Source organism: Pantherophis guttatus, chromosome 1 (assembly GCF_059756535.1).
Source record: "Pantherophis guttatus breed Tessera chromosome 1, ASM5975653v1, whole genome shotgun sequence".
Classification (NCBI taxonomy): domain Eukaryota; kingdom Metazoa; phylum Chordata; class Lepidosauria; order Squamata; family Colubridae; genus Pantherophis; species Pantherophis guttatus.
The window spans coordinates 185,320,082-185,338,241 of record NC_142063.1 but is presented as its reverse complement, the minus strand read 5'-3'; the positions used below and the strand labels follow the sequence as shown (position 1 = coordinate 185,338,241).

At 37.7% G+C, this 18,160-nt stretch overlaps 1 protein-coding gene across 1 annotated transcript in view; it reads right to left on the bottom strand.

Annotated features, from left to right (window-relative positions):
- Positions 1-462: 462 nt before the first annotated feature.
- Positions 463-18,160, bottom strand: part of COL6A1 (collagen type VI alpha 1 chain) — a 68,945-nt gene continuing 51,247 nt past the window's right edge. The window contains exons 29-35 of the mRNA XM_087886023.1: positions 9,679-9,687; positions 7,911-8,044; positions 7,225-7,325; positions 5,031-5,214; positions 4,130-4,286; positions 3,333-3,362; positions 463-2,290 (exon numbers count right to left, since the gene is read on the bottom strand). Of these exons, the coding sequence (XP_087742149.1) occupies positions 1,680-2,290; positions 3,333-3,362; positions 4,130-4,286; positions 5,031-5,214; positions 7,225-7,325; positions 7,911-8,044; positions 9,679-9,687 (1,226 nt within the window). The 3' untranslated portion in view covers positions 463-1,679. The remainder of the gene's footprint in view (positions 2,291-3,332; positions 3,363-4,129; positions 4,287-5,030; positions 5,215-7,224; positions 7,326-7,910; positions 8,045-9,678; positions 9,688-18,160) is intronic.

Below are 18,160 nucleotides of genomic sequence, written 5' to 3'. Positions count from 1 at the left end.
TACTTGGAGGTCTTCAAATTTTGTGATTTTCTCCAGTTCTTTCTCTTCTCTTCTACTGTCTCCAGGTACTGCCATGTCCATTATCCAGACTTTATCAAATTTTGTTAAATCTGAGGTCTTATGTGGCAGGTGCTTGTCTATTGGAATTCTACAATCAGATGCTTTTTTTCTATTTCCTTTTATCTTTATCTTTCTGCATCTTTTATCTTTTTTTCTTTACTTTTTATACTCTTTTTAAAACTTTTAATAAATTTTTTATATATAAAGAATTTAAGTCTGTTTCACATATGTATAAAAAGCCAAATGAACAAAACCTCCCACTAGTTACCATCACTTTTATAATTTGATACTGATGTAGAATCACTTTCTCTTCCATCAAGGAGGAGAGTCATATTAGTCAACGGTGGGGAAAAAATCAAGAGTCTGGAGGCCCTTTTTCCAAACAACAGAAGACACTGAAACTATGGAACAAAATTTATTTGCAAAAAAATCTCAAAAGTGAACATTTGTCAGTAAAACAAAGGAATAAAATAAAACAAAGTGGTAAAATGAATACTGATTACAAAACCATACAAGCTGTAATTCTGAAATTGCTTCATTTTAAAAAAAAACCATACTGAATTCATAGCAACAGCACCATTGGAAATACTATATGAAACCTGTCCAAACCAAGTTTGAATATGTAAACATATCAATAACGTAAAGCTCAATTTATGAAGTGAGTGTAGCACCTTATCATAATACCATATTGAAAAAAATAAGATCCTCTGACAACAAGAGTTCTGTATAGGTTTCCAGACAATTTCATTTAAAAACAATTTAGATAATGCCAATCTTCACTGGATTAAAAATCTCCATTGCTGGAGAGTTTAAGAAGAGACTGGACAGCCATTTGTCTCAAATAGTATTGGGTCACTTGCTTGAGCAGGGGTTGGACAAGAAGACTTCCAAGGTCTCTTTTGACTTTTGTTAATAACTCTTTCAATCACATTTGTGAGTTCATTGTATCTAAATAATATCATGGTTGATTAAATGGTTGTACCTTCTTCTCCAGTTCTAGATTGGGCTAGATATTGTGATTTATTATTGCCAAATCATCATCACCACCACCATCACCATCACGTTTTGAACCAGATCATTCACCCCATGTAATCTCCCTCAAGTGACAATGGAGGGCAATAAATATTCTATGAAACTTCTATTGTTACTAAGAGCAGAATAATTTTTCTCAAGCTGCCTAGCTCAGGAAATGCTTACCGTACTGTATTATATATCTTTTTAGTTACAAAATTGAAAAAAGGCAATGAAGTCATGTGGCATTTTATTCTGAAAATAAGATATTTATATTCATGTGAGGAGTACTAATAGGGATAAAGACAGTGCATTTAACATTCCCAGTTAGCCTGGTTTATTGCTTGTCAAATATGAAACAAAATTCTTCTCTTGGTTACAGTTATGAACTAGAGTGACAATAAATCAATTTGTATTTCTTCCTGTAGGCTGGAGGAATTCATGGACAATAAAGAAAAGAGGAATGGACAGGGATAAACATAGCACAGCCTGAAAGCAAGGACAAAAGATTATGGCTCTGTATAAAAACATGGGTTCCACGGGAGGTTAACAATTTATTCCTGAAATCATAGAATATGCACTAATTTGCTTCTCTAGGAATCACCTCCTCAGATTATAGCTAGTTTTCTGGAGACAGTTTGATAGAATACACCTTTCAGCAAAGACTGATAATCGGGTACTCTGAAAAGATGGCGCTCTCTGTAGGCTACATCATCCTGAGCCGCTTTTTGGGAGACAAGCAAACGTAGGTTGGGCTCATTGACTTGTGTGCCAACAGCAAGTACATACATTTCAATGTCTGCTTGTTGAGCATTCTGGACTGCTCTCTCGATGGCATTTTCAGTGATACCTTGAGAATTGCCATCCGAGAAGATCAGCACTCTCTTCTTAATAGCAGGACGAGAGGACCTCCGAAATAGGTTGGTGACATAGTTCAAGGCTGCAACAACATCTGTGCCATCATTTATAAATTCCATTTTGTCAATTATATCAGCTATCACTGTGTAGTTCCGTTGAAAGTCCACCTCCAGTTTTTGCTGTGTGTTGCCACTGTACTGGACAACAGTGATGCGCACAGAAGCCCCTGGACTTTTATCAGCCGATATGAATCGTTCTGCAAGACGCTTCACAAACTTCTTGGTGATATTGAAGTTATGGGCCCCAACACTGGTGGAGCTATCCACGAGAAGTGTGATATCAGCTGAGTTAGCAAAAGTAACTGAAAAGAGAAAAGATTATTTTGGGGATATCCCTGCTGCATATGTTTCAACAATTTGCTTTCAGTAGTTGCCTGAGTGCAAACCAGCTTCCATCCATACTTTCCCTTTCCCTCTTTGCTTATCCCTGAAAAGTTTCTAGAGACAGCTTAGACTACAGCTCCTCAGCATAGGAGACTGAGTCATACTGGGATGAACTGGGAAGGAGCTCTCTTCCAACACTGAGTGAAAACACCTTGTGTAAGTAAGCAGCATTTTCATTGAAGCAAAAACCTTCTTGCTGATTTGGAGCAGTTTTCTCTTCTCTGCAGCTCTCTGAGCCCATACCCCAGAGGTTGGTGGGGGGAATGCTGCCTTCCCCTGGGCACTCATTGTATAAAAAAGAGAAGCAGAATAACATCAGGGATTAGGGACTTTTCTGTTGTTACACAATACAGAGGCACACTGACTCTATCTAATGTTCTAAAATTCAATTTATTTGGGAATTAATTAATAAATGTTGCATATGGTTAATAGCAACAAGAGATTTTTAGCATTTGATTCATATAGTTAAAATTATATTTCTTTAATAGCATTTTTACATTCTTATTAGGGAGGCTGGAGCAGCTGCAAATGAAGCAATTGCAAAGCATGTCTTGTGCTTTTGTGATTTTCTTCTCCATCATGTACAGGAAGTGAAATTGGGACACTAAGACTCAGCTTTCTCTTATCCTGCTCACAATGGTTTTGGCCAGAATTTTAACAGAAACGTTAAAGAAAAAAGGCCAGGAAGTATTGGCTGGGCAGACATCACTCTGGTGACAGGAATACTACCTAAAATGGCTGATGAATAACAAATTGCAAATGACTACAATTTACCATATTGTATTGCTGCAGCTGGCTGAAATAACTCATCCATTTTGGCTGACATGCTCAGATGGAAACGATCCAGTCAGGCTCCATGAAGCAACCCAGCAAAACGTTTTATTAAATAAGGCAATATTAAGTTTATGCATGGAGCAGAGAAATCAAAATAAGGTACATACAATAGTATGGGATACTCACTTGGGCAGGTATAGTCGGGACATTGTTTTTCTATAAAACAAAACCAAACAAAAAACCCATTAAAGCACTCCTGAACATCGATAGAATGAAACAGGTGTTTTGTAAATTTCTTCATTGTAGTTAGGATTGTACAGCTTAGACTGCCACTGTAACCAAATGGCAACTAGCCCTGGCTGTTTCATTTTATTTTTATACATGGCTTTTCCTGCAGAGAGGTGAATACAGTACATAGTTTCCCAGCCTATCTTTGATTGCAAAGTTGATTGCAAATGCAAACACAATTAATATTTGGTAACTTCATTAAAAATGTTTTACAGACATTAGCACAGAGTGAACTATTTAAGAAGATGTTTCTTCTGCGTCAATATGAACTTAATTTAAAATAGTGCTAAGGTAACCACTTGCATCCCACAATTGTCATCACCTTATTTTAATGTAGTCAATGGTCCTTTAACAAGAGTTGAAGAACTAAGAAAATAACAGGTTTGGCTCTACCACAGGTGGGCTTCAAAACTCCAGACAATCATTAGAGGGCAAAAACAAACAACTCTAACTTTTTGCACCCATCTAATGGTTATGGAGCAGAAAGCAGTAGAGACCAAAGGCAGAGGTCTGGGAGAATTGTGGGAGCATGGAGGGTTGTAGAAGGCAATGGGAAGTGGTGTGGAACAAGCACAGGATGGTGTGGGGAGAGAGGAAGGGACATTGCAGGCTTCATTGGACATGCTAGAAGGCTGTGCTGTTTCACTCCTGTTTTAGCTAAACCAAATTAGCAGCATATCAATTTATTCACCCACCTCGACAAACATAAGAGGTAACATTCTGAATGAAGGTGTCATCCAGCAAGGCAATATACTCTGGTTGGGTAAATGTGAGGCCTCCACAGGATATTTCACTTAATTTTTCAGAATCTGGAGGATCTTGGAAAATATCACTAGAACCCACAGGGACAACCTAAAGAATAACAGATATTATAATGCTTACATTTAGATAAATGAGTGTTATAAAGGTTCTCTGGCGCTCCTAAAACGTGAATGAAACTCTTGAAAAGTTTATAGGAAGATTGCAGCAATATTCCTAAAACAGTAATACTACAGCACAAATATTTGTAGATTTTGGGTAAAAACACCACCATAATGTGCACTGTCTTTAAGCAAAGAAAGCAGCCCCTTTTAGAGAGTCTAAGATCAATCAAGTCTTATCAAAATTCCAGGGCACTAAGCATATGTACAGATTCTTTAAGGAACATGAAAGGGACTTAACAGTCAACATTACCTTCTCATCAACCCCCATCATATCTAAATGGTTTCTGGTTAATTTACTTAAAGAAATGTTGTTCTTATACAGTCTATATCTGTTGTCCTTATTACAAAGACATATGGTTTCATAAGCTTTTGTTCTCTCTCTCTCTCCTCTCTCTCTCTCTCTCTCTCTCTACTTACCTACCTACCTACCTACCATCATCCATCCTGCCTTCATTCCTTTTTTAAATAAATAACTCAAGTCGGCGAACATACAGTATATAATACTCCTTTCTCCTCCCACATCAACCCTGTGAGATGGATTGCACTAAGAGAAAGAGCAACTGGCCCAAAATTACTCAGCCAGCTTTCATGCTTAAGGCAGAACTAGAACTCACAGTGTTCTGATTTCTAAGTTACCACTCCCACCACTTCCCCAAACTTATATTGATTTCACCTTATTATCTCTTTCACAAAGTACATTAATGGGTGTTCGATCATGTAATACATCAGTCCGTCCATCTGTGATGACAATGATAACTCTTTTGTGAGTGAAAAACGGGGGCAGACGTTTTTTGGTGTAGTCAAGAGCCTCTCCAGTAAAGGTGCCACCAGCAATCCAGTGAAGGTTCTTCACAGCCCTTGCAATAAAGCATCAAAGGAATCAGTCTCAGCAAATTGTACCTTATCCAATAAAGCTTTATACTTTATAGGAAGATTTTTGCATTCTTTCTTTCAGAAAGTCTAGTTTGTGTTTTCATTCCAGAAATTTGAAACTAACTAATGCAATATTAGCAATATATTAGTCTAATCTATTGTATGAAGCTCAATATCCTTGTGATAGGTACCTCATCTGTTAACAAAGCAATATTCCTAACTTGCAAGACCCAACCACAAATAAAGTATTTCATTGGCTATTTCTTTTTAAAGCAGAGAACAACTGAGCAGGATATTTTTCAGCTACAGATCAGTGGGTGGTAATGGTATGGAATTAGGAAAGGCTCTATCTAAACTATCCAACAGAACAGATGTTTTGTTTTTGGAATGAATGCAAGAAAGGAGGAAATCACAACTGTTTGTCCAGAGAATGAAAGTGGTGTCTTTCCAGAAAAAAATTGTTGTAAATATTTACATGAACACCAGATACGTATAATGAGAGAACCCAAAGGATACATCTTTGTCTATGTGAACCAAATAACATTAACCAGCTAGTTCTTATTCATAATTTTGCTAATATATACCCAAATGTCAGATTTAACACTTATTTACCTTATTCATCTTTTGCAGATGATATGACTATGTCAGTATTACTGGCACATTACTCTATTCTCTCAATTATTTTGCATAAAATCAACTGGAGAAACTATGTTTGTTAATGACACATTTTTTCTTTAAAACTATGGTTTTGCATACAACTTACCTGTACACAATACTCCTAACATTTACATTTTTAAAAACTCTCCATATTCTAATCTTTTTAAGAATGCATTTCTAGCATGCTGTGACACATGCATGCAAAGACATTCAACCTCCTCAGACCTTTGAATGGAGTTCTGGTGGATTCCATGCAGCGCTGATTGTTTATTTTATATTGGTTCCATCTTGTTGGCTGATGGCTTTTCAGACATAGAAATACATATAAACATTCTTTTGCATCCCTATCAGCTCTTTACTGATGTAATCAATCAGTTGTGGCCCACTGACAATCAATTGAGACCCTCTATAATAGCTAGATCTTTTCATAGCTTTAAGACATTGAAATGTTGTCTCCAATATACTGTATGCTTCCACCAAATCCAGTTCTTTTCCTTTCTTCCCACTAAAGAGCAAGGCAACCCACAAAGTGTCCAAGTGCAACTCAAAAACACTTTTCAATTGGCTACTAATCATGACATATAATTTGACAATCCCACCAAAAGAATGGTTTAATTGTGTCTCATCCACAGAAGCATATGATGGAATCCTAGCAAGCAGCTTTTTGCAAGTAGTGGCTATTCATATTTGAAAATATTTTTTAGAAAGTTACTGTATTTTTCGGAATATAAGATGCACCGGAGTATAAGACACACCTACCTTTTTTGGTGAGAAAAAGAAGAAAAAGAAATCTCCCTCTGCCGCTGAGCAATTTTGCCTCATTGCAACAAACAGCCTGCTTTACTTTCAATTTCGTTTTCAGCATAGCTTGATTAGCACAAGGAAAAAAAAATTACCTCTTTGCAGCAAGCAGCAGAGCCCTGCGCAAAACAACTGAGAGCAAATCAACTGAGAGTCAGGAGGCTGATCCAATCAGCAATTTACCTCTTTGCAGCAAGCAGCAGAGCCCTGCGCAAAACAACTGATAGCAAATCAACTGAGAGTCAGGAGGCTGATCCAATCAACTGGTGCTAACTAGGCTGTGCTGAAGCTGAAAGGAGCTGTTTTTTCTTGCCGTTTGCTTGCAAGGAGGTAACTGCTGCAGGCAGAGGCCAAAGGGTGGGAGCCAGTGGGTGGGCGGGGCTACATTTGGTGTATAAGACACACCTAAATTTTCACCCCCTTTTAGTGGGGGAAAAGGTGCATTTTATACTCCAAAAAGTACGGTAAATACACAATATACCACATAGAAGGCAAAACAACAACAATAAGAATTCTTTCATCTGTTATGAACTCACTCCTTGAAACCTTGAACGTCTCCATCTTTCATGAGCACCAATTCCTCAGTTCCACCATGACTATACTGCACAATAGCAAGATTGGAGTCTTCACTGGAAAACTGTCAAAAAAAAAAATAGTATCCAAGGAATAGTTGTAACTAAAGCCAAAAATCAGAGATTACACCATCTGGACTATGGTAGCTCCAGAGAAACCTGTCTTAAGACATTTCATGCATTAAAGTGCATGCTATTTAACAGCTGTTCCTAATTATTAGCCTTATTCATAGAGATTCCATTAGGGAAAAACTTGGAGGTAGGGTACTGCTCAGCAGAATGGGCAGGAGGACCCAGCTGATAATACTGAGCCCAGAACTAGGATCATAGGTTGATGCAGTTGTAAGTCAAGGCATCACATGACTGAATTTGAAGTTGCAACCATATTTTACAATAGTCATTAAGCAAATGTTGGAAACTAGCAAAAATGGTCATAAGTTATGGTCACATGCCCATGGGAGACTACAATCAATCATAAAAGGTGACCTAGTTACCAAGTACACAAAATACAATCATGTGACTGCAGGGCCCTGTGTAGCCATCATAACTCCAGAAACAGGTTGTATGTAGTTCTGGGGAGATCTGTTGTAACTTTGACCAGCTGTTAAGCAACTGGTTGTAAATCAAGGAATAATTGTACTAAGACTTACCATTACATGTTCGTCTGTGCGCAGCCTGTCAATAACTTTAATTATAAAATCCTTTGCAATACCAAAATTCATTTCTCCAATACTCTCAGAACTGTCTAATACGAATATAATATCAATGGGACCACACTTACATTCTGTAACAAAACAAAGGATACTGTAGAAGCACACACAGAAGGGTGAAAATTGTATTTTCAGAAGCTTATACAACCAATAGCATTTATAGTATCAAGAATAAATAAAAGGTCTCCCTGATTATTTAAGGGTAAATTCAGGTATGTCAAATAGCTTCTGGAGGGAAATGGCAGCCTGACAATGTCCAAAACTCTCCAAAGTCAGATGAGCCACTGCAGCTTTGAAAGCCACCAAAGAGGAGATTTCTGGCCAGAGTTTACTTCCCTAGATCAAAGGGAGATCAAGAAATTAACTACATCAGATTTGAACGGTAGTTCCTTTTGATTAACCTGCAGAAAAGTTGTTGCAGCCAGATCAGGAATTATGTTACTGGGACCCTGGATTTATGCTCCAACTGCAGCAGAGTCCTTGTAACAGTGGTGAAATCCAAATATTTTTACTACCGGTTCTGTGGGTGTGGCTTGGTGGGCGTGATGTGGCTTGGTGGGCATGGCAGGGGAAGGATACTGCAAAATTTCAATTCCCACCAAACTCCAGGGGAAGGTAACTGCAAAATCCCCATTCCCTCCCCACTCTGGGGCCAGCCAGAGGTGGGATTTGCCGGTTCTGCGAACTATTCAAAATTTCCGCTACCAGTTCTCCAGGACCTGTCAGAACCTGCTGGATTTCACCCTGTAAGGCGCCACACTCAGCTTTTGACTGGAGACCTGATGTCTGGACCTAATGGACAATCCACTTTGTATTTTATGTTTTTTAGGATGACATATTTACAAAAATAAATGTAGATGTTTGTATGTGCATGTGTGTGCATGCTTGTGCGTACATATGTAAATAAAATCCGAGTTGCTATTTTATTTGGGGATTTTTTTGCTTCTGTTTTGTTCGGAGGTTTTTGTCAATCAATTGCAAGTAAGTAAGCTAATTTAAGACTTCTTGTCCATATTAAGGGGCAATTTAGAAAAAGATTACAAACTATTTAGAATGAATCCATTTAAGGGTTGGGAGCAGGTAAATTTAATTCTAAATCAGGATTTAAGACTCATACTTTAATTATATAAAAATTAATAAATATTTCTCTATATTTGTAAATAATTAAAGTCTAATAAAAAGCCTTTGAAAAAATAAATAATTGCCTCCCAATATTTGTCAAATCTCAATCATCACACACAAGTGGACATTTGCTTATGATATGCATACAAATCTCAAAATAAGTGACAATAGTGGATAAGTAATGCTGAATAAGCAGTGCAATATTTAGACCAATATTTTGATTAAGTTGTCAACTGGGGATTTCTGAATATATATTTCAATAAATGTATCATCAAAATATGCTTCTCATGACAAATACTGAAAATGAACATGTCTTGTCTGGTTCTCTTTTAAGCTACTTTTTAAACTAGATAATAAACCTAATCATGAATCTCTATAGCTAAACAGATCTGCTGATTAATTTAAAATTCTTGCAGCAGATAACTATAACAATAGATTGAAAAAGTGATGACGGCAGCAGGCAGTCTTACAGAAATTAATTCTAGGATTGCCCGCTAATGAAGAATGGGCTAAAGAATGAATTTCCATCTAAATCTTTACACACATGATGTAAGAATGATAAAGAAATTGCAAATAATAAACTTACCACAGCAAGCTGAGGTGGTTGTGAGGAGAGGGGGGGGGAAGAGAGAGGAATAAAATGTATTGAGAAATACAAACTTGGCAAATACAAAGAGTGTTGAAATACATCCATACTTCTGCTGTTTAGCTAGGAACACAATTTAAACAGATTGGAAATGTTTCCCTTCATATTGGCTATATTTTATAATGTTTCCCACATTCCAGTTGTTTAACATACTGCTACATTAAACAAATGAAAATATGGGGAATATAATAAAAATGCTGGACAACTTTTTCAATGTGTGCACCTGTATTTTACCTGTATGATATTATTGCATTTGTCACAAATAATTAAGCTAATTTCTAGTTAAATTCCAAACAAGAATGTTTAAGAAAAGAATATGCACACAAAAACTTCATTTTTATTGGTATATAACCAATATAAACATTGTTCAAGAAATTAAAAATGGCATGCAAGTAGCACATTAAGTCATTTTCCTAACAACCCATTTCTAGTTTATGAAGTGTAATAATTACAGTACTTTGTATCATTCAAAAGTAAAGCCATAACATATTTTTCAAAATACAAGAATAAAAACAGATAGCATAATTGCATATTTGTTTTCCAAAACAGCATTCCAAGGCAGCATATTCTAGATTGCTTTCTCTTGTGTACATTGAGAAAATAAATAAGCATGTAAATAAATTAACAAAGTACTGACATATTAATAATTTTGGCTTATGCCAATTTCTTTTTGGCTTTCAGATAATTTTGATTTTGATGTACATCATGTACTATTGTTATCCTAACTGAATTGAGGAGTTTTGATTCTTGAGCTATCAACATTAATTCTAGGCACCACTATTTGCCAGTCAAAGCTATAGGAGGACAACCGAAAACAGGAAATTATTTGATAGCACCTTTTTCAAGTAATGAATATTAATAAATGGTGTAAGATTTATTAAAAGGATTGAGGCATATGATTTTCTAGGAATCTAAGCATGCAAAACCTGGGTAACATTAGGAAACAGAGAAAGGCATCAAACAGTAAATATAGAATAGAATAACAGAGTTGAAAGGGACCTTAGAGGTCTTTTAGTCCAACCTCCTGCTTAGGCAAGAAACCCTATAGCAAACTTTCAGTGTTGGAGCATTCTGGAACTTCTGCAGGCAAGTTGTTCCACTGATTAATTGTTCTGTCAGGAAATTTCTCCTTAGTTCTAGGTTGCTTCTCTCCTTGATTAGTTTCCACCTACTTCTTGTCCTGCCCTGAGGAGCTTTGGGGAATAGCTTGACTCCCTCTTCTTTGCGGCAGCCCCTGAGCTATTGGAACACTGCTATCATGTCACCCCTAGCCCTTCTTTTCATCAAACTAGACATACACAATTCCAGCAACTGTTCTTTTTATCTTTTAGCCTCCAGTCCCCTAATCATCTTTGTGGCTCTTCTCTGCACTCTTTTTTACCTTGTAGTGACCAAACTGGATGCAGTATTCCAAGTGTAGCCTTACCAAAGCATTATAAAGTGGTATTAACACTTCATGTGATCTTGATTCTATCTCTCCATTTATGCAGCCTAGAACTGTGTTGGCTTTTTTGGCAGCTGCAGCACATTGCTGGCTCATATTTAAATGATTGTCCACCAGGACTCAAAAATCCCTCTCACAGTTACTATTATTGAGTGAGGTACCACATATACTGTACCTGTGCATTTTGTTTTTCTTGCTTAAGTGTAGAACCTTACTTTTTTCACAATTGAATTTCATTTTGTTAGATAGCGCCCAATGTTCAAGTCGGTCAAGATCCTTCTGTAACTTAAGCCTATTTTCTGGAGTGTTGGCTATTCCTGCCAGCTTGGTGTTATCTATGTTGCGGTCCACTGACAGCCTGCGGAGCTGGCAGCAGAGTCGGACAGTGAGGAAGCTGGGGAGGAACATAGGCCAGTCCTGGAGTCTGGGGAAGGCTCGGACGAGGGCTCTGCATCAGAGGCAGAGATGGGGCCAGGACCATCTGGGAGTTATGTGCTGACTCCGGAGCCTCCACAGTCTGACATCAACAAGGCAGAGGAACAGGGGGAGCCGGTTCCCAGTGTGCGCATGCATAGAGCTGCCAGAAGGCAAGAACAGTTAAGACAAAAGGGGTGACTCGGGAGTAAGGCTTGGAGATGATTGGCCTCTCCCATAAGACATAAAGGCGGAGCAAAGGGACATGAGCCTTTGCAGGAAGCAACCTTGTTTGTTCTGGTCGGTTTAAACTCTGGAGCTCCGTTTTGACTTTGTGATCCGTTTGGCCTTGCAAAGCTAATTGGTAATTAGGTCTTTGGCAGCGTTTCAAGGGAGATAAAGGTGGGTGCTTATCAGCCTTATTCTGAAAGACTTGGCAGACTTCTGTTGGACTATTCACAAACTGCTTGGGACTCATTACAGGCTGTGAATGAACATAATTAACAGCCGTTGAAATAAAAAGAGGGATTTGACTGGAAGTGTTGCAGCGAGACAGTCAGGGAAATAGCAGGCTCTGACGAGCTCCGCGAAAACCCCAACTGACAAGCCGCTGCTGAGGGGTCTTTGGATCGGAACTGTCTCATAGGGATGGGGAAGAAGGAGAGGCACCTCGGAAGACCAAGAGGAACAGGCAAGTTCCTTGAAGGTCAGAGGAAACTGACTTGGCAGCAGTGGCGGTGGCCATTTCGGCCACCAAGAAGCTGGGGCAACCGGGCTAAGCATTGAGTAGGAGTGGTGACTGGAACAGAGTTTTGAAGCCAGGTGAGTGACAGCCAACTCATAGGCATAAATAAAAGAAAAAAGAAAAAAGAAAAAAAAGAAAAAGAAAAAGAAAAAGATTTTTAAATTTGAATGAGCCCCAGCAGAATAACAGCGGCTAATGGGCATGGGGGAAAGGAAAGAAGATGATTGTAGCAGAAATTTAAATTGACAAAAACCCGAAAAGACAATTGACTTTTGAATAAAAATATTTGGAGAACTTTAAAAACTAGAAGAAATATAACTCCATAACTGGGTAAAGGATTGGAAAGAAAGTAAGCAGATCTCTTTTTGAATGTTAGAGAAAAACTAAAGAGAACTTGGAAATTAAGCCCTGTAATAGAAGCTTTGTAACAAACAAAAAAAAAAAGAGGGGGAAAAACGGACTGTGTAATTTGGATTGGACTCTAAAACTGATTTGGCATATTTAAAGGTAAAAAGAAAAAAAACTAGTAAAGACTGTTAACATGGATTGAAACAAAATGGATACATTCTCAGGCTACTGATTGGAATTGTGGATTCTAGAGAGACACCTTCAAGAGAAATAAGACCATTACAACACTGAACTTTTGTTTTGGGAAAAACCTTGAACTTTTGATAATAGTTGTGAGAACTTCTAAGGAGGATTTGTTTGTCTGCAAGCGGCTTGACTTTGATTTAAAAAAAAAGAGGAATACAACAAAACTTTTAATTGGAAAAATATCAATTTGGAAAGAATAAAATGGCACAGGAAATTAGGGAAATGATGAAATTGATGTATCTGTCACTGAAAACGGAAATAAGGGAAATAATTACAATGTTACATGGCGAACCGAAACCTGATGATCCAAAAATTGTGTTAGAGTATACTCAAGCTGACAAGAAAACAACAAATGAGAAGCAAGACATAGAGATTGAAAACAAAGAAGACAAAGACAACGAGATTGACTATGGAAAATTAAATGATTATGTGGATAGTAACAATAAAAATGAGAATTTTAAAGATTACATTGGGATTAATAATGGAAAAAACGGAAAGGGTGGAAAGAGACAAAGAGGGGGAAAAAGGGTAGAATAGAAAGAATATAAAAAACTTAAATGATTACACTGGGATTAACAGTGGAAAAATAAGAAAGAAGGAAAAGGGATGGAAAACAACAGGAAATATAGGGCAAAATAGGAGAGTTCAGGATTTTAAAGCACAAAAGAAAAAAGGGGAAAGAAAAATAAAAAAATAAAAATAGAAAGGAGGAAAGGAGGACGAAATGAAAGAGGGATATGTTATGTACATTTAGAATTGAAATATGAATTGAAGTAAGATATGGATGTATGAATGAATTGAATACGTAATAGTTGGAATATTTTTAATTAAAATTATAGAAATGGTAACAATTGGAATATCTTAATTTGAACAGTTAGAATATCTTTAAATTTAATTAGGGAAATTGTAACAATTGGAATATTTTTAATTGTATATTTATTGTGAACCAGCCAATACTCAATTCAGAAAAAATAGATTGTATGTATGTTTGTGTGTTTGTGTAAAAAATAAAAAAACCTTAAAAAAAAAGAAATAAAAGAGGGTTTTTGGGACTAAGGGTGTGATTGTTACTGTCTAAGGAAGCCATGGTCAGAACAGTCTGCAAATTTGATGCATTCCCCATCTATCCCCTTATCCAAATCATTGATGAAGATGTTGAAGAGTACTGGGCCTAAAACAGAGCCTTGGGGTACCCCACTGCATACTTCCCTGCATTAGATGCAGTTCTATTGAGGACTATACATTGAGTGTGGTTGGTCAGCCAGTTACAAATCCATCTGGTGGTGGTGATGCTGTCTAACCCACATTTTTCTATCTTATCAAATAATAGGTTATGATCTACTTTATCAAATGCCTTACTGAAGTCCAAGTAAATTATATCGACAGCATTCCTCTGGTTGACTAATTTTTTCACTTTGTCAAAGAATGCAATAAGATTTGTCTCGCGTGATCTGTTTTTGACAAACCCATGTTGGCTTTGGTTATTACTTTGTTTGCTTCTAAGTGTTCACTGATTCATTGCTGGATTATCTTTCCCAAAATCCTCCCCTGGTATTGAGGTCAGGCTGATAGATCTGCAGTTTTCTGGATCTATTTTTTTGAAGATGGGAACTACATCAGCTTTTTTCCAGTCCTCTGGCAGTTCCCCGGTGCTCCAGGATCTTTGAAAGATATAGTTCAGTGGTTGTGAGATCATGTCTGCCAGTTCCTTCAGAACCTTGGAGTGTAATCCATCTAGTCCTGGTGATTTGAATTCATTTAGGGTGGACAGGTGCTCATTTACCATTTTCTTTCCTATTCTGATTTGTGTTCCTAATCTGTTTTTTGTGGTGCTGTTTTTGATAGGTTGGACTATTTTTTCCCTTTGTGTAAAGACAGATACAAAAAATGAGTTAAGTAGTTCTGCTTTCTCCCTGTTGCTTGTCACCTTCTTGCCACTTCCTCCCAGCAATGGACCAATTGTTTCCTTGACTTTTTTCTTGTTTTTAACATATTGGAAGAAGCTTTTTTGTTGTTTTTTACTTTTGTTGCAAGCCTTTGTTCATTATGAGCCTTAGCTTTCCACACTTCATCTTTGCAGATTCGGGCTATTTGCTGATATTCTGCTTTAGTTATGTGCTCTTCTTTCCACTTTTTATACTTGTCCTTTTTGTCTTTCAATTTATCAGAGAGTTCTTTATGCAGCCATGCTGCTTTCTTTTGAGAGTTGTTATTTTTCTTATTCATTGATATTGTGCTAGACTGGGCTTTTATAATCTCACTTTTCAAAATTTCCCAAGCTTCTTGACTTGTTTCCCCCTTGAGGATTCTCATCCATGGAATCCTTCCCAATAATAGTGAAATCCAAATTTTTTTACTACTGGCTCTGTGGGCGTGACTTGGTGGGCGTGGTGTGGCTTGCTGGGCATGACAGGGGAAGGATACTGCAAAATCTCCATTCCTGCCACACTCCAGGGGAAGGATATTGCAAAATCCCCATTCCCACCCCACTCCTGGAGGAAGGATATTGCAAAATCTTCATTTCCACCCCACTCTGGGGCCAGCCAGAGGTGGTATTTGCCGGTTCTCCGAACTACTTAAAATTTCCGCTACCGGTTTTCCGAACTGCTAAAAATTTCCGCTACCGGTTGGATTTCACCCCTGCTTCCCATGCTCTAAGTTTATTGAAATTAGTTCTCTTAAAGTCCAAGACTCTAGTTTGACTTTGTTCTATTGCTTTTGCTTGCATAATGTTAAATTCCAATATTGCCTGATCACTCCCCCCCAAGGTTCCTGTAGTTTCAACACCTTCTATCATTTCATCTCTGTCAGAATTAAGTCCAATATGGCTGATCCCCTTGTTCCCTTCTCTACTTTTTGGGAAACAAAGTTGTCTGCTAGGTTTGTCAGGAACCTTTTTGATCTTCCACTTGGTGCAAAGTTTGTCTCCCAGTTGATGTCAGGGTAGTTAAAAGTCTCCCATTACTATTGTGATGTGCTTCCTACTTACCTTAGTTATCTGACTAGCAAAAAGTTCATCTATTTCCTCTGTTTGGTTGGGTGGCCTATAGTATCATTGCCATCTATGGCAATGTCACCCCCCCCCCCGTTTTATATTGACCTGAATGCATTCAAGGCAGTTTTCATCATTGTTGTGATCTATTTCTGTAGAGATGTAGTTATTTCTTATATATAGTGCAACTCCACCTCCTCTTTTATTTGGTCTATTTCTTTTAAATAATTTAAATTCCTCTAGCTGTATGTTCCATTTCATCTCACCAAGTTTCCATAACGGCAACAATATCATATCTGCCCTCAATTACCATATTTGAATTTCTAATGCACCCTGTTTATTCCTCATACTCCATGCATTGGTGTTTAGACATTTGAGTCCACTTTGATTGACCCTGTATTTACTTTCTACATAACGTGTATTGTGCCTGACTTCTCCTACTTCCTTACTGCTTGTTTGATTAGTGCACATGGTATGGCACTACTAAATGCTTGATTTTGCTTGACAGCAAGGTTGATACTCTTGCCTGCACAAACATCTTTGTTACACGCACTGATAACCCTATTCATTTTAGATTGCTGGGGACAGAAATGTTCTGTATCAATTAACTCTCTGTCCCTGCTGTTCAGTTTAAATATTTATCCAGAAAATCTGTGAATATAATGCCAAGTAACTCAGTCCCTTTCTTTGATGGATGCAAACCATCTCTTTTGTACAGTTTTTCATTGGACCAGCTGCAGACATCATGACTAATATAACCAAAGCATTCTCTTTTACACCACTCCACCACTCCTTTAGCCACCCATTAAATTCTGCTATACGCTGCCCTTTTCCTTTTTGTTCCTTATATACTGGTAAAACTTCTGAAAAGGTAAGCCTACAGCCTATACTACTAAGTTCATTCCCCAAGTTCTGGAAATTATTCTGCACAGAAAGTACCGGTACATCTTTTTGTGACAGATCATTTTGCTTTTGCTTTTTTAATTTATATATTTGTGCCAAGATGTATAATAGCATCAACATCACAGTTCTTACTGGCATTCTTGACTATCTTAAAAATACGCCTCTTGTCTCTGCTGACAGTAGCACCTGGCAGACACCTGATCTCTTTCAAAACCTCCATATCAGGGGTGAAATCCAGCAGGTTCTGACAGGTTCTGGAGAACCAGTAGCGGAAATTTTGAGTAGTTCAGGGAACCGGTAGCAGAAATTTTGAGTAGTTCAGAGAACTGGCAAATACCACTTCTGGCTGGCCCCAGAGTGGGGTGGGAATGGAGATTTTGCAATATCCTTCCCCTGGAGTGGGGTGGTAACGAAGATTTTGCAGTATCCTTCCCCTGCCATGTCCACCAAGCCACACCATGCCCACCAAGCCACGCCCACAGAACCGGTAGTAAAAAAATGTGGATTTCACCACTGCTCCATATCCTTTCTCAATTTTTCATCCCTTACAATTGAGTCCTTCTAATAAGTGGCAGTGATGGTAACACAGAAATTATTATTCTCTATTACCATTGCTCTTGAGTAATGCTGACTGGAGGAGTTTTTGAGGAGAATAATTGACTGGGTGTGTAATATATGTGTGTGTGTGTGTGTGTGTGTGTGTTTCTAGCGAGGCACCTGGTCTACCCCAACATGTGGGAGGGAGCATTCGGCTTCCCTTTTGCCTTTCAGCTCCAATCCAGGAGCCCTCAAGCAGTTGCATTCATGGCACACCATTTTTATACCAAATTTATATTTCGCTCCCTTTATTTCTTTCAGCGAAATATAAATTTGGTGTGTGTGTGTGTATGTGGGTATATATATATATTTCAGTGACATATAAATTTAACTGGCAAAAGAAAGCTCAAGACCATATTGGTTGGAAACATGAGGAAGAGGCCTTCATCCTGCAGTGGAGACACAAAGGCTAGAATAATGATAAATTCAATAAGGAGGAAATTGTACTGTATGCAGTGAATGTTGCCTTGAAGGGGGTAGTCGCTAGGACCTTTCTGAATATGAAACTTTCTGAATATAAAACATTATAGATAGATATACATTTGTAGGATTTGGGAGTTTCTGCTTGTTGTGAATACATGAATGCATGATTTGTATGTCTGAATAGTATGTGTGGGGAAGAATTATTTGAGTCTTCCTTTGTATGGTTTATGCCTTTACTGTCATTTTTTGCCATTTTTTGATATATTACCTAAAATATCCAAACAAATGCATGAATGGAACCTGGCTTTAA